General features: G+C 31.9%; 1 protein-coding gene across 2 annotated transcripts in view; it reads left to right on the top strand.

Annotated features, from left to right (window-relative positions):
- Nucleotides 1-17402, top strand: part of LOC116429242 (neurotrimin) — a 434797-nt gene that overhangs the window by 392087 nt on the left and 25308 nt on the right. For both annotated transcript variants that reach the window (XR_004235452.2, XM_031981978.2), the window contains exons 4-6: nucleotides 5275-5433; nucleotides 12956-13084; nucleotides 13713-13850. Coding sequence is in view for 1 of the 2 variants with exons in the window: in XM_031981978.2 (XP_031837838.1) it covers nucleotides 5275-5433; nucleotides 12956-13084; nucleotides 13713-13850 (426 nt within the window). In the remaining variant the exon portion in view is untranslated. The remainder of the gene's footprint in view (nucleotides 1-5274; nucleotides 5434-12955; nucleotides 13085-13712; nucleotides 13851-17402) is intronic.

Raw genomic sequence — 17402 nt, forward strand, 5'->3', positions numbered from 1 at the left:
TAAGTCTACACGCTGATTCAGTTCTTCGAGTCGTTTTAAACCCGAAACCGATAGCACGCTCGCCTTCGTACCTACATACGGATATATTATGTACATACGACAGATTATGCTTCCATTAGTACGGCACAGAAGCAAGACAGACGCTCGCTCTGTCGGATCTCATCTTTAATGCTTTAGAAATCCTCCGCTACGTCCTGCAATTCGATTTCCATGTACGTACGTCCATTTCCGACGAAAGTAAGGCTATTAGACGTCAATCAGATCAGTACGCCTGTGCCTAGACAACTTCTCATCATTCCGCTGTACGTCATCTTCCATCTGTCCTATTGCTCGCACCTGTGTAACGCGATCACATGGGATTAGCCGGTCGAAAACACGTAGTGCGTTACAGTTGAAATCATAAGATCAAAGAGTAAGTGTGTAAAGTGAAGCGTATGGGCATCTCCTCGATATAGCGAGGAAAAACGAGCGTGTGTGCGAGAGTGGCTGGAGGGGGGAAAGCGGCGATAGAGTACGAGTGGGAGGGCATCGATAGACTGACCGGGTGGCTTTGACCCGCCAATTCAGCATCACCCATACGGGCACTCAACCGCAAATCGAGTTCCGGCCGTAGGGCGGAATAAAATCGACCTCATCCCCCTTCGAGCAACCCTTCCCTTACGACCTCCCCACACACCCCGTCGCCTCCCTGTCCTCTTCGTCTTTCCTGGTGTCCGTGTTACCTGCGGGCCGATTCGTATGTAGGCGAGCCCAGTAAGGCATTACTCGCGAGGGACGCGTTTATTCGACGCTCGGGGAGAGAAAGGAAGCTGGAGAGGTCAATTGGGGAGAAAGTCAGGTTGGCTTTAATGGGCACGGTCGAATGGAAAGGACCGATCGCGAGATATACAGTTGCCGATACATGTCTGCGGTTTCACTTCTGGCAAATCTGACGAGAAAATAAGGTTTCCTTGACACGATTTACTTCGCTCGGCTCTCTTGTATATGGTGTGTGTGTGTGTGTGTGTGTGTGTGTGTGTATTGTTTTGGCTCGCTTCTCTGAGGCGAAGTTAGCGGACGGGGCACGTTCAAGGGTAACCGGAGTTAGGTCTGGGATAGGTCTGGGTGAAATGTTATCTGATGATTAACATGTAGTTGATTCGATTACAAATTGTTCTTCGGAATAGGGAGCCAATTAATTGGGTTTGACGAGTATACACGTTATCTTAAAGCTTGAAACGATACTAATTCCTCCAACGATGAATTTTTATATAATAATATATAAGTATAACAATATATGTGGACATGTTATGTATAAATGTTATCTTAAAGCTTGAAATGATACTAATCCTTCCAACGATGAATTTTTATATAATTAATATAAGTATAACAATATATCTTGTGGACATGTTATGTCGAATTCGAATGACAGTGAATTGATTAGCAGTGAATCCATTACTTTTAATCTCATCAAAAATTATTTAGACAAAAGAGTGGATGGTTCCAAAAATTTTTCATACATCATACTTCGTTTTTTATCGTATACCTTTTCATCGTATCTAACTTAGAAGAAAATATGCACGAAGGAACGATTCATGCTATCTTTTGCTCAGCAATGCTTTATTAATTAACGTAATGAGTACAATCAAGATAGAATAACTAATTAATAAGAAAATGAGGTATAACGAAGAGTGAACGAAACAACGCCAAAAGGTTCTGCGTACACGACGATATGAAGTAATTAATAAAGGCAATAATACTTCATGTAAACAATATTGTGTTTTTAATCGTTTCATATCACCTTTATTTTATTCCTTTAAACGTCTCTTTATTCCTGTTTATAACTGTTAAGTTCTTCATTCAATGTTTAAATAAACGCTTTAAGCTGTAGTACTTTGAATTAATGATTAATTGTATTATACTAAATAACTTAATAACTCATTCATTACAAATCTGATGTATAACGGTCATTTCAAGTGCTTAGTAATTATGTAAATTAGTATATCCTGTGACTCTCACTAGTGCGTGGAATCTTATTTGAACGTGATATTCGTGATATGAATTTCAAATTGAATTTATGAGAAAATAAACAAAACTCTTACCCTTCTTTCTGTCACGCACAATTCATGAAAAATACTACATAAACATTGCAGTATTAACATTCCTTTGCAACTAACGCAAGAAGAGTGAAAATCATAAATGTGGTGTTTCTAAACATTTTCTTAAACTATTCTAAGTATCTGTATTTATTTTATATTATACAACAAAAATGATTACCAACTATTATTTACCTATCACAACACGCTTTAATATATTACTACTCTCGTTTAATATCATTTTACAAGTTGTCAAAAAGCCTCTAAATTTTCTACAATTCAACATTTCTATTCACTGAATATATTGATAAATTTTCATAGAAAAATCCAATTTTTAAACACACTGTACAGAGAGTAGAATAGAATAATAGAATTAAAAGAAACGCATTACAATTCTGTAGACTAGTGTCGCTTTACGATATCGTTACTTCCGTTATGACATACGTCTTTCGTCTCTTTACACACGTAACTTCACCAACTGTCAGATTGTATGCCCAATGAATTTCACCTGCCTCGTGCTCGTGTCTGTACCACGCAAACGAATGCGCATACGATATACTAAAATTTATGGATGACCAGATATACCTACGTACTTACCGCCGGCAGTGTTGAGCGTAACTTCGAAACGTTATTGTTGCGTTAAGGGTTACGACAATCTTGTATTGTAATGTGCATACGAATAAGAGAGGAATATTCACTGATTTCTCAGTACGAAGTAAAATATAGATGAATTCCCCTAGATTTCATACTGTTTTACTTTGACATGGTGTATATGATTATACCAATGAAAAATATGTTAATAACAATTATAGAACGACGGGTGCCTTTTGATATTTAATCGAATGAAGATTTATTTATTCTGTGTGTAGGTAGTTTTTACACTTAACATAATTTACATCGTGGAATAGACTGTTTTGGTAAAACTTTAAAGGAGAATAGAAAAGCGTATAGAAGAAGGAAATAAAATATAACCTAAATATAATCTATTATATCCCATAATTTTAAATATAGATGAAATGCAAATCTGTATTTCAAATAATAAATTATTATATATTTATTATATAAATATAATATATTTATTGTGTATATATATACTATATCATATAATGTGCGGTTATTTTTCAATTCAACAATTATACAAGGTGCATTCGAACGACATGCTAAGCGGATGAAAAATGATATCTTATGAAAAAACTAGGAAAATATATAAAATAAAATTTGTTCATTCGGCGTTTAGTTTCGAAGAAAATCGAATGTGAAACTTCACTATATACCTGCAGTTACAACTACTTGCGATTTTCGACGCGATATACAGCATTTACCCAGTTTATAAATAATATCTACACGATATTTAATAATGAGAGACATACTAAATTCTATCTCTTTCTATTAAATTCTAGAAAAATGAAAATTTATACAGCAGTAGTTACATGTTGTGAGTGAAAAGAATAAAATATATTTAATTTCAAAATATTAGTAAAATCCATAGTGACATATAATTACTTTAAACCCAACGGCAAATGCTTTTGCATGAAACATAATTTATAACACGTTAAAATGAAGGTGGTAATTACAACTAATAAATCTGTATTCTGTATGGCTGAAATTATAACTTACGAGACAAAAGAAACCCGCATAATACGAAACTTGCTCGCTGAAGTGAGGACTTCGGAGACATTGTAGGAATGCCTCAGACTTTTATAAATGTGTTCCTTATCCTTAATTCGAAAAAGGCCGACAATGGAATGAGAATAATGGTAATTTGTGAGGGACTTACCTATCACATTGAATGACACGTACATTCAAAGAAGTCCGAACGAATATTTCCATTTCTTTTGGCATCAATATCAAAAAGGATGGTTATTTTCCATTTATACATGTAAAAGATATTCTTTAATCAGCTAATTATTTTAACTGTCCAAGACGTACGTATTTTAATCAGTAAATATATGTCAGTAATCATTTAATCAGAAAATAGGAAAAAAATAAGAAAAATTGAACAACCTGAGAAAACACTATTTTGCATTTGCATACGAATCTGTTATCTCTGTTAACATTTTTAAGATTCGAAGGAACGTACTTTCTCTTATTATGATGAAATCATCAGTTTCAAGATTTATTACAATCTTACTTAGAAATAAAGAAATGTATGAAATGGAATTTCTTCTAAGTAATAGAGTAACAACATTTTTAAATAAAAAATCTTACACTTCATAAGAGCGAATAATAATTAATAAATCAGTTTTTATGTGAAAATTGGAAATAAATGATAACTTTCTTAGAAGCTAGGGCAGTGAGCAGCGCGAGAGGTCAAGTGGAAGATTTTCACCCTTGGAATATGGAGTCAATTTGTTAGTTAGGTGCGCGACGAATCCAATGCGAAATTAGGGAGCCGCTAGGATTATAGACAACGAGGACGAATCCAATGTGAAATTGGGGAGCCTCTAGGAATCGAGTCACGCGCGGAAGAACCTGATGCGAAATCAGGGAGCTGCAGAAGGTTAACCCTTAGCACTCCAGGTTGTTTTGTAATCGATCAGCAACTGCAACTAATTTTTATGGTATTCCTAGCGAAAATTACAAATATAACATTTCTTTGATCTTTTATTTTCCTTCTTAGCACAAAGATTGGATGTGTTGAAAATCGAATAATTTTAGGGTAGTTTCTTCAAGATTCATTAAAATATTTAATATTATAACTGGTGCAATATTGGAGCCTACAGAGTTCAGAGTTTAATGCATACTTTCATATTTTTTCATATGTTTGAAAATATAACTGAACATAGGGAATGTTATGAAAAGAGAAGAATATTTATTACTTTTTGGGTGACATGAAAAAATAGTGTTTTCCTGTTTATAAAACAAATATTTAAAATATTTAATATTATAACTGGTGGAATAGTGGAGCCCATAGAGTTCAAAGGGCTAATGCATACTTTCATATTTTTTCATATGTTCGAAAATATAACTTAACATAGAGAATGTTATGAAAAGAGAAGAATATTTATTACTTTTTGGGTGACATGAAAAAATACAGTGTTTTCCTGTTTATAAAACAAATATTTAAAATATTTAATATTTATTATAATGAAAATATTTATTATTCTAGAATAAATAATATTCTAATTGATTAATAAATATGTTTAATGGTTTATAATATATATATATATATTCGTTTATCTCTGTTTGTCATTAATAGTTCCACCGAACATTCTGGATTATCAAACTAGTACAGACATGATAGTAACAGAGGGTAACAACGTGACTTTACGTTGTGCTGCGACAGGATCACCGGAACCTACCATCAGTTGGCGACGCGAGGATAATCAGTTAATACTCTTATCGAATGGGAATAACGGTAAGCCTTAATTCTTCAGTATTATAATTGTACACTTTACATCAATCTCCAATTACTATAGACGTTCAAATTTACACAACTATTGTAAAAAATCCCACAGACTGTTAATATTGTGGTTATTTCTAATATATCTAAGTAACGTTGGAAAATAATGTAAACATATATTCTGTGTTTTATATATATGAACAATATTCATTTAATATAATAAACGCAATTATAACATATTTATACCGTAATAACTCTATATTTACTGTACTTGCTATATATATTGGGTCATACTAAATACTTAAATAAACACTATTCTTATGTGTATTTAAGGCCTTAAATGAACAGTAGACTCTAATTAAAATATACATGGCATAAGAAGATTAGAAACCATGCAAGGAAGGAAATAGGTATTAATGAAAATTTGCAGCAGTCTCACAGACGTTCTATAAAGGTTAATCTCTTATTCGATACGTGAATAAAACGCTGGAAAATTTCGATACTCGAATTGTTTATTTTTGATAACACAGAAAGAAATTTCAAATCAAATTTGCGCGATTTGAAATAAAACTATACAAAATTTACTTAAAACTGTTAAAAGCTCAAAAATTAAAAATGCTTAGGTATACATTAAATTTTGATAAATTCTTTAACTTAAAGAAAGAGTAGAAAAGAAATGTGCAATATTTTGATCGCGATTTCTCAAAAACATAGAATATTTAAACAAAATCATAATTTTTACACTTTCCTTTGTAAATGACAGCGAATAAAATAATTTTAAACAGTCGCGGAACCTAAAATCGAGATACAATGATCTCATTTCAAAAACTTTTTGATCGTTCTTGAATTGTCGGTCTCGATAAATGGATTTAAGTTTACAAAATGCTTATGTGAAGCTGCACAGCCTTCTAAGATTCACAGTACAGTAACCGAGTCCCGTATTCTCTCTGAAAGATAAATAGACCGCGTCCCAGCAAGGCCAATAAGTTAGACAGTGATGATATGTTTGCAAAGGTGAGAAAGATCTCCTATATTTGCATTGAAATTGGCGAACAGAAAGAATGCTACATCTACATAGGTAATGCGCTTCGCGCACATGCTTTTTACGTACGAGCAAAAAATATTCCTATTAGTTTCTGCTTTTCTTTTCTCTTAAAACTGTAGTACTTTTTAATATACTGCATTGAAATACATCGTACTTATAAATTCCAGGTTTACAATACAAATTCAACGTTACAAATTAAAATATCTGCTAAATCAATCGTCTTCCAGCATCATTGATTTAACTTAATTACTTCTATGTGCGGTTTAACGATTGATATCAATTAATGACTTAACAATTTTATGATCCCGTTTAAAAAATATATACGATTCCAAAAATATCTACTGAAGTATACACTCTTGAATGTAACGATACAAATTCGGGAATCAAGATATATTATATTATATATTTCAAGATACATTATATTATATATAATATATTTCAAAATTATTCAAATGGATAACTCTTCGAAATAATTGCCGAGTGCAGCTTTGATTGAAACAAATCTTTTACACAATTTAAATAATAAAGACATTTAGGTATACTATTTTTGGCAAAGCCGCTAGTATAAAATCGATAGAGTATAACCATTTATTTTGTTGACAGTCAGAATAGCATTTTTTTATAAAGATACTTATTTTGGTTAAAAATGATAAATTAGTTAGCGTATGTTGTAAAAATAATTGTATTTTTCCTAGAAGTTTTATTTGGGGTATAAAGGATCAAGTTTTACCCCGTAGAGAGGTTATGGGAGCGCAGCGATTTTTCCATGGAAGAAGATGAAAAGTTACATTTTTATTTTATATAGGAGTCATTACACGTCAAATTGATCAATTGCAGTTTGCCGATGTCAGGGATTTTGTTTACAATGAAATATGGTCTAGTGCGCGTGAAATTACAGGGGTTTAAATCATTATTGTGTTAGCTTTAATTTATTTACAAAATACGGATCTCCGAATTTTATACTTTTAGCCTTTTATTCAGGTTCGCACGTTAATTGATAACGAAGAATAGTAGAAAAAAAAGAAAGAAATAGGACAATAGAACTCATTTCTCTAGAATTTATTAAATCAGGGAAACCAGAAGAAACTGAGCATACCAGGTAAGGAGTAACACAATGGCAGGTACTAAAACAAACAAAAATTTATAAAAGCAAATGAATATTGGATAGGGTGACGGGACAATGGAGTACAATAAGACCGATTCAGAATATTCTGAAACAAGAGATTCGATATCGCGAGTTAATGGCGAAAAGCAAATGGATAAGTTGGCAGTCAATTAGAAATGATGAAGCGTACCAGGATTTTTAAACAAGCCTTGTTGGCACGAGGGGGCAAAGAAAGTGAAGAAGGGGAATACAGACGAAAGGAGAGATATTTCTTTGGAATAAATGAGAAAGCATCGGGAAACTGAGGAAGGAGATTTCCAAACAATTTATACGGAAGTGTCCACCCGCTAAAAGAATGAAGAGGAAAACGAAACCAAGTGGAGGGATAACAACTGGAGCCAGAATGGCCTGGTGTGTACAAGAAGCAGAAGTACGAACAGAAATGGAAAGCGGAGTACAAAGGAAAGTCAAACCAGAGAAGATGATATTAAAGATATGAACAGTATACTGTATTAATGAAGTGAAATAACTAAAGGAAAATTTTGTAGGATAAAATGGACGATAAGATGCAGGCATGTTAACCCCTTGCCCTATAATTTCTTTCACGACTAACCTCCAAAAGACTACTGTGTCGTTACTAATTTATTAGCAAGAAATATGTTTGTAAAAATAGATGTTATAATATTTAATTTCATTCGTTCCAATTTTAATTTCTTTCCGAAATTTTCGTCGCTAATCTGACACGATGTTGTAAGACAAGAATTTGATGGTAGGAAGAGATACGTATGCGAGAGTTGAATAAAGTTGAAAAAACCGGAAAGATACCAAATGTGATAACGAAGGGAAGTTACCGTAGACAATGAAGAATAGTAGAAAAGTAAAAAAATGATAATTTATAGAAAAGTAAGAAGGAGAAAGTAATGAATTTGGCAAGGTGATGGAACAATGAAGAAATTTACGTAATTTGACAATAAATTTTGGAGATATAGGAATTTTAAATCGCAGATAAAAAAGGGGGATAAGAAGATGTTTGAGGACGATTTCAGAAGCAGATTCCGAGTTTCTTTTAATTATAAACAAATATTGTACTCGTGAAGTAGATAATAATACATTGTACATTAGAGCATACAAAGGGTCAACCGTGTTTACTACGTTTAATAATCCTACAAAATTGTTCTCTTAAATGATTTTTAACACATTGACGGCAATACTTATGGACCATTAAAGTTCTGTCGAGAATTTCATTGTTTAGTTTCTCCAAAACGAGGACAGACTGCCTGGCTCCTCCACCTAAAAAAACTTATACCTATAGGGGCTAGACTCCCCAAACACTGTCCCTCGTGGTCAGTTCAATTCCGAACTCTAAGAGGATAAAATAAACTTTGCTCCTTTAATGATCCATATTGTGGTGCGTGTTAGTGTTCGGAACTGGTTAATGCAGGGTGGCAGTGTGCCTTTGCCACCAAACACACTATTACAAGAATTACTCCCTTTAATATATATTTTATAGTTTATTTAAAATATATAATTTTTTTCTACTTAATTTTCATAAATTTGATAAAACGAAATACGTTTCAAATAAACTTTATTTAAACAACTCATTCTTGTAAATGGATGACAAATTTAATAAAGTTCAGAGTTGATTTAATGAATGTTCAAAGAAGAAAATATTTGAAATATAATAGATTTCATTTTTAACAAGGTTTACAGAGAATAAAAACAGATCTATATACAGAAAACAGTGTTGTCGATTATAAATAAGGAATAAATGCATTGTGTCATTTATAATGTTACTTTTCAAAATAAAGTCTTACTGTATTTATTACTAATATAGCTCATTCGAAAATCTCGCAAACCGAAGTGTAAAAATGATTATACTTTCTTAAGGGTTGGCAAAGTTCGTATGTTTTCAAAAGGTCATAATCTCATGCGTAAAACCACGCAATGTTTTTGTTTAATGTTAGATTATTACAAAGTTATGCAGTTTCAAGTAAAATCTCAGTTTTCCTGACTTCACCCCGATTTTTATTCGTTCTTACGAAATGGTCGGAAATTTTGGCTAAAGTCAATCATTAAATCATTATATACAAATATTAAATTAGGAATTATAAATACTTCAGAATTTTTTCAGATTGTCACAAATCTCACAACAATGAGAAATCTGACGTAACCATAAAAATTGAGAAATTTACCTTACACATATATAACAACTATACATAAAAACTCTATATAAATATAGATTCTCTTCCAAAAACATCATTTGATCAATCATACACATTCAACTGAGCTCAATATTTATCTAACTTGTATATATTTTCCACACACAATCCAGTTTCAGTATATAATTTTATGTGAAACATAGTTTGTCACTTTTTACATAAAAAATGTGTCCAGTTATTTACGTTGATATTTATATCGGAGATATCTGTTCAAATGATTGAATTAGATGTCTCATTAATTACAATTTTGTAACGCTTTATTCGTTCGTTCCACATGCTTTTCGTTCTTTCGTAGTTAACTCTGTCCAGCTTGTTGGCTAAAAGCAAATATTCCTCAGCATTTAAGCGTGGTTAGTGGACAAGCGTAGTAGACTGCCTTGACTTTCAGATAAGTAAACCAAATTTAACGTCGTGTACTGAAGACAACACCAAAACTGTGTTACCACACTTGCCTGTTACACGTAATTTTCTGTTTATTCGCTCTCCACTGAAACGAACTATTTGACATGGTCAAAGTTCATTTGAAGTACTCTGTTACCTTGCGAATGCAATAAAACCATTCGCTTTGATAAAAATTGTCACATACTCATACGATAACACGCTAAACAATTTATACATTTTTGTTGCAGAACTTTGCATAAATTAACCCTCAATGGGCTGAATTTGGTTTCGTGATTCTAACAAAATTCACGCAGTATGAAATTAATAAATATCAACACATGCACACAAATTAAAAATGTATTCAATAGTTTTAATAGTTTTATTAAAACGAATATATTTTGTAACTTTGAAGTTACAATGACGTTGAACGTAAACACCTGCGTGTATAAAAGTTCAAGCTGATTAAGCATTTAATTTCATCCGTCATTTTGCGATAAAAAATTAAATAAATCAATTTAACCCAGTCTATTGATGTGTGACTTCAAAGTTACACGGGCTTATAGAGGGTTAATTAAATATATTAACTCGATGGACCTTTATACACATTGTATAAACATATGTATTATTCCGTAATAAATTTCTATTAATCTACGAATTAATTCCATTAAGCCGCACATTTGCAATTAATGAATAATTATGCTCTTGATAAACGAAATTTGTTACACTTTCATTTTTAACGTATTTTTAAGTATTTTAAGTTTAACACTAAACCTACCGAGCAGTTACATTCACTTTCTGAAATTCCTTTATGGAAACTTTAAAAGTGCATCTATCGAGACTTTAATTGATTTATAATTCAGTTTGCGCATTGCCAAATAATTTCTTTAATAATTTCTCAGAGAAACATCTGTTATCTATTGAATTAATTTTTCTAACAATAAAACTGTAACTTTAAAAAATGAATATTGAAATTGCTATATACCATTCAAAAGTATTGGGACTATTAATACCTGCATAGCATTAATTCATTAAAATAATTTCTTGTCTGAATTTGTTCGTGTTATCGAGATCAGTACATGAACTGCATATCTTAAAATTAATTGTGCCTTTTAATTCCTAAAAGCAGTGTAAAACTTGTGTAAAAATGTGATTAAAATTTGATAGAAAGACTTGTGTACCGAAATGCTTGTTTGATTGCTTTTCGAAACAAATTACACCTGGAAATTTCGGCGCAGGATTTCATCGTATTCGTGATAGCGGTACTAGGAAATATACTGACGGTGAAAAAGTTATTCGAGTCAATTTCAAAAACTTCACGGTCGTATACCAAACTGTCTGAGAGTGTAACTTCACTAAACTTTGGAGACAAAAAGCGTTCGGTGCGTTTGAAATCCGAGTGTCGTTGTATACCATACGTCTCTATAAATAAAAGCATTCCTGTAAATAAAAGTTATTCTTGTATTAACCCTTTGCACTCGAGAGGCGCCTTTCACTCGCCATTTGATTTAACCCAACGAAATTATAAAATTAAAAATTCAATATTAAATTTTCTATAATCTACCAACACATGGAACATCGAAAATAAAATAGTTCCGTTACTTAATTTATGCAAGGTATTCCTTCATATTAATTGTAAAAAATACCATTGATATTTCATCATAAAATAAGAAATATTCGTTGCGAAAAATATTCTCGAGTGCAAAGGGTTAAAAACGTTGTTAATTAAACGATCACAAACCGTTTCTCTGTAGTTTTGTTATTACTCGTAACAGACCATTTAACTCAGTGTAGGTACTATGACCTTGAAACGATGTTAAAATAAAAACTCTATTCTTTTATGAAGATATTCCTTGAATGTTTCAAACCAATTCAACCAATACCGACGATGTTATAAGAACTGAAAATATACTCCAAGGAACGTACTTCGTAATACTTAAAGAATCATTGAACCGTTTTATTTCAAACTTTGCTAACGTAGTTTAAAGAACAGTTTAAAATCCATAAAAGCCCCTTTTTGCTTCGAAACTTAGGTTTTATTTCATATGTTTATAAACGATCGGTGTTGAAAGTGGAAGTCGATACTTTAACATTTAAATATTATCACTTCGTCTTTAATTGATTTTTCAAACATCTAGGCCAGTGGATCTTGAATAATTTAATACGCAATCGCGAAATTGTCGAATTCTTTATTTTGGATGGTCTAACTTCAACAAAATATTGGCCACCAAAAATGCTTTTAGAATAAAAGAATAGGAGACTCCAAATACAGCTTCTATTATTTTTGTTCCTTTTGTATAAAAGAGTATACAATTTTTTGAAGCAGTACTTTTAAAAATAAATGAACAGGTAATCATTTTTATAAAACACATTCCTATAAATTCGTCATTGTGTTACCTTTTTAACTGGAGATAATCCTTTACATAAACTGTTCATTTTTCTCATCTAAATGAATAAAGTGTAGAACAAGAATAGCGATAGTTTTGTTATTATATCTTTTATCCAAACAATTTCACCTCTTAATTACAAAAGTACACCTTTTAGAATGCTTCAAGTTTATCATAAAGTTAGTTGTCGCTCCCCCATCACCCTATTTTTAATTCTGTAATCTAATTTAACCCCTTTCTTTTCAATAAACAGTATTATCGAATATTATTTTATCTCTGCATAACAAAGGACTGATTTTTCAAGTACACCCTGTTAAACAACAATCTCGAAGGATTGAAAAATCAACTGCAATTCCAAACGTACACAAACGGCCACGAATTAATTTTGAAATTTCATTTGCAGTTACCAGCGTTGAGGGACCAAATTTTAATATCACTAAAGTAAACCGATTGCACATGGGGTCGTATCTCTGCATCGCATCCAATCGTGTACCGCCGTCAGTCAGTAAAAGAATTATGCTGACTGTACAGTGTGAGTATAATTTTGTACCTATCATGAAATTTTTTATAACTCATTTCATTCTTCATATCCGAAGTGTGAAAGGATTAACGATTATTGCTTTAGCGAATGAATAACATCTTTAAATTGATGAATATTTGTAAAAGAAACATTGAACATGAACTGGAATTTTTATGAAAATGTATTCTATTCGTCAACAAAAAAAATCTTCAAAGAAAATCATTGCTATTAATTATAATTATTCAATTACAATACTCCAATTATAAGATCTTATTTTCGACAATATTTTTCAGATACATATATGTATTACTGAATTCTGTTTTAAGGAGTTATTAATTTAATACATATTCAAAGGAGCTTAACCTATTATTAAATATTACAATTCATTTCATATACACGTGTGTGCTAGAGAAATTTTTGAGAATAATTTTTTCAAAAATACGACTACAAAAAAGATTCATTTTATTATTTGTGCGTATTTTCTGAAAAAATATAGTATTATAACAGCTATAATATATGTTATTTAAAATATTGTTTCCCATCTTAAATTGCTGCTTGAATTTAGTACCTTTAATTGCGATATTTTAATATATATCTCATACAACAATGGATTACATATATGCTCGATTGCTTTTTCCAGTTCCACCTATGATTGAGGTAGAACATCAATTAGTAGGTGCTTTGGAAGGACAAGAATTAACTTTAAAGTGCAATTCAGAAGCTTATCCTAAATCAATTAATTATTGGACGAGAGATAAAGATGCAATAGTTCTACAAGGTAAGTTACAAATTGTTACAAATTATAAAGATCACACGACTGTAGCCATATATGTGTAAATATAATATATGTCATATAGATAAAAACCATAATATAATGTACACATTTACATGTTTACAAAACGATATGTAAAAGAAAAATTAATAGTCAGATTTGAACAATGGCAGAATCATTAGATAGAGTAATATAAATAAAAGTTTCTGGATAATTATTAATGAAAGACAATCTACAGACTCTAATAATACCTTGATATTCGGTTGCAATTAAAGATGGACTAATTTTATAACAAAGTTTCACTTATGAAGGAAAATCGACAGGTAATATTATTAATGTTTGCAGATTATAAGAGAGAGAGAGAGAGAATTGCAGAGTACTAATGTCATTCAGACTGAAAATTTCGAATCGACTCGAAAAGTGTTATCAGAGTTCACTGCAAACCGTTTTGAAAATGTATATAAATATCTTTCTTTTCGAAATTTTATTTAATCTTATACACTTCAATCATTGGAATATAATGAAAGAAAAATTTGACGAAAATGGAATATTTTTCATTTTGTCATGTGATGTATGATCTGATAACAGATGTAAATGTAAGGTACACAGGATATACGGAGTATACATACAGTATACCGTGTTTCATTTGGAATATATATTATTTCCACTGCAGCTGAAAGCGAAAGAGAATGGCTAACAATAAGATGAGTTTCTGTGTTCTCTGGATATGCATTTAAGAATACTAAGGAAAGTGCCGTTTTAGACCATTTTGATTGTTATGTTTTCACTTTAATATTTTCTTTTGTAATCATGAAGTTGAAATTATAATTGACATTAAGACGAGTTTAACAACTTGCCACATTGTGAACTATTATGTAAATTGAATTAAATTTGTCCGTATGTTCACCGTTTTTATGACTCTTCGGTACCATCGAGGTGTCATTCTCAATAAATTGAATTCCTTGCTTTAGCAAAATCTTTAAAATTACAATGCCTGCAATTCATAGAACGGGAAAATTGAAAATACTCTGACGTTAAAATTCCAAATGGTGTCTTTTGACAGCTTCGGTAGTACTAGTGTTAAGTCCCGCCGTATATTTCGTGTCTATTTCAATTACGCACACACCGGCGTCCGAATAGTTTCGCTCCCGTATCCTACCGTTCCTATCGATAATTCACATTTCCGTGTTCCCATAGATTCGTGTGTTGCAGGGTACAATTATCTATTCACGTCCCTTACACTTGCCGCATAACGTATTCCGTGGAAAGAAAAGTAACAAGTTGTAACGAGTCTTTTGAATAATGAAACCTTGATGCCGAACGCATAAACGCGGGTACCGACGAAGCACGAGTATAAACGTTCCGCTCTTCTTTATGCCCGGTCTATAAAAGGTGGCTTTAGTACTTTCCATCGATCCACCACGGTTCCTTTCAGATCCCCACATTTTCCCTGTATCACGATATGCTCACGACTTACCCGCGGTTTGGGTCAAACACATTTTGACGCACAACACCGCCCGATACCATCCTTCTGCGCTCGGTGCTTCTGGTTCTAACCCATTTTATTAGGTACTCTAAGACCTGATGAATCGTTTAACGTATGGTTATACCAGCGTTAAGCTATGACCAACCGACTCTGGTTCACAATAGAAGAACCGCTCTATTCTAGAAGTTCGATTTTAATATGTTTTTATGAGCTGATAAATACATCGGTTCCTAACTGCAGTTAACGCATTGAATGCCATGGGAGTCACCGGTGACCCCCGATCAAATCGAATTACTATAGTTCTCTCAATGAAAGGATGATTATACGAGAACATTTCTATATTATAAATAATGCTACGTAATACAGTGGCATTCAGCTAGATGAACGTGGAATAATAATGCAATTCGATCGAATGATTTAATATATTTTTTCCATCCTGTGCATTTTCCTCTGTGAAATCGTGCGGCGTGCAACGTGTTAACGATCGGTTTTCAAATTTGGTTTAAAGTTATTATATATGTATTGAATTGTTATGTAGAATTAAATAAGGATAATATGAGAAATTCTTGTAATTAAAATTTCTTACGGTTTGACAAAAAATATTTTCTCTTGGTAAGCTATTGAACGGTACGCCGATGGTTTACTTTCGCTCAAGGGCACCTTCAACTTTTTATTCGGTTATATTCCTTTTCAATAAATTAGTGACTCCTCCCACGCCTCCTAAATTTTGAAACAGCCAATAATGTTCCTATGAAGTTTCCTGCGGCTTCCGATGTAAATATGCATTTTCCATTGACCAGAATTCTCCACATAGGAAACATAATAAACGAAAATGGGCCCATAAACCTGGTATATTTTTAAAACAATGACTGGACTCTAATAGTGCGGCAACATTTGTTATATTTGTGGATTGCGATATTTTCCAATATATTATGTGATGAGTACGAATATTTAAATCTTGCTGTCATTGTACTGGGACTACTGCAACAAGTTGAAATAATTGATACAGTTAAAATATAGTATCTGATGCATCAGATTCATATAGTATTAATTACTGAATTATGCTCAGAATAACGTATTGTACCATATTTTTGTTGTGTGTAAATTAGATTTAATTAAATGTGCAGAATAAAAAAGGAACTTCAAATAAGTTTAGTTTTAAATGTGAATTTAAAATTATTAAATTGAATTGACTATTCATGTAAAAGAATTTAATAAGCAATTTCATTTGCATACAAATAAAGTGACCACATTTTACAGATCAATTAATTAGCTCTTCCTTCTATTTAGTCAAAAAATTAATTAAATCGACAATTACTGCGACTTTGAGAAATCACTTTGGCACGTTCCATTTGCCACATCCTACATATTGTGTTATTATGATGTAATATTTGTAGGTATATCGTTAAACAAATTTCTTAATTTTAGGAAATTGAAATTTAATCAGTTAACTGCGTTTGACGAGTACACGCGTCATCTTAAAGCTTGAAATGATACTAATTCTTTCAACGATGAATTATTTATTTTTTCAGATAAACATTTAATTCTTTGTTTTGCTTTAGTTTTTCGTTACAATATACCCTAGGTGCATTCCTCCTGCGTCTGACGAGTACACACTTCATTTTTTGATTTTATTGCGCGCTAAACGAGCGACATTTTCAACTAAATTCCACAACTAACATAAGAGTACACGTTAGTTTTATTACGAATATAATTTATTCAAATTTATATGGGTTTCCCTTAATTTTAATCCACGTAGCTTCAGTATTCAGTTTTTATTTATTATTTTGCTTCCTGAAGTTCATCTGGAATAAGCTTCGTTTAAAATGTTATTTAAAGGACTGGGAAAAAATCATCCAGGAACAGTGAATTTTATGTTTACAGTTAACAGTTTTTGCATGTACTGTGTATGCTTGTTCTTCGCCAACGTTGCAGACACAGATTTTACGAGAAATTGGACCTAAGAGTTATAACTTTATCAGAGTCACATGTACTATATATATAGATCCGAACAGCGTCGTGAGTTTACGATACGTCAATCGCTTTTAAGGTCGTAACTGTGAGGTACTTGA

The sequence above is a fragment of the Nomia melanderi genome, chromosome 3, assembly GCF_051020985.1.
Source record: "Nomia melanderi isolate GNS246 chromosome 3, iyNomMela1, whole genome shotgun sequence".
Taxonomy (NCBI): domain Eukaryota; kingdom Metazoa; phylum Arthropoda; class Insecta; order Hymenoptera; family Halictidae; genus Nomia; species Nomia melanderi.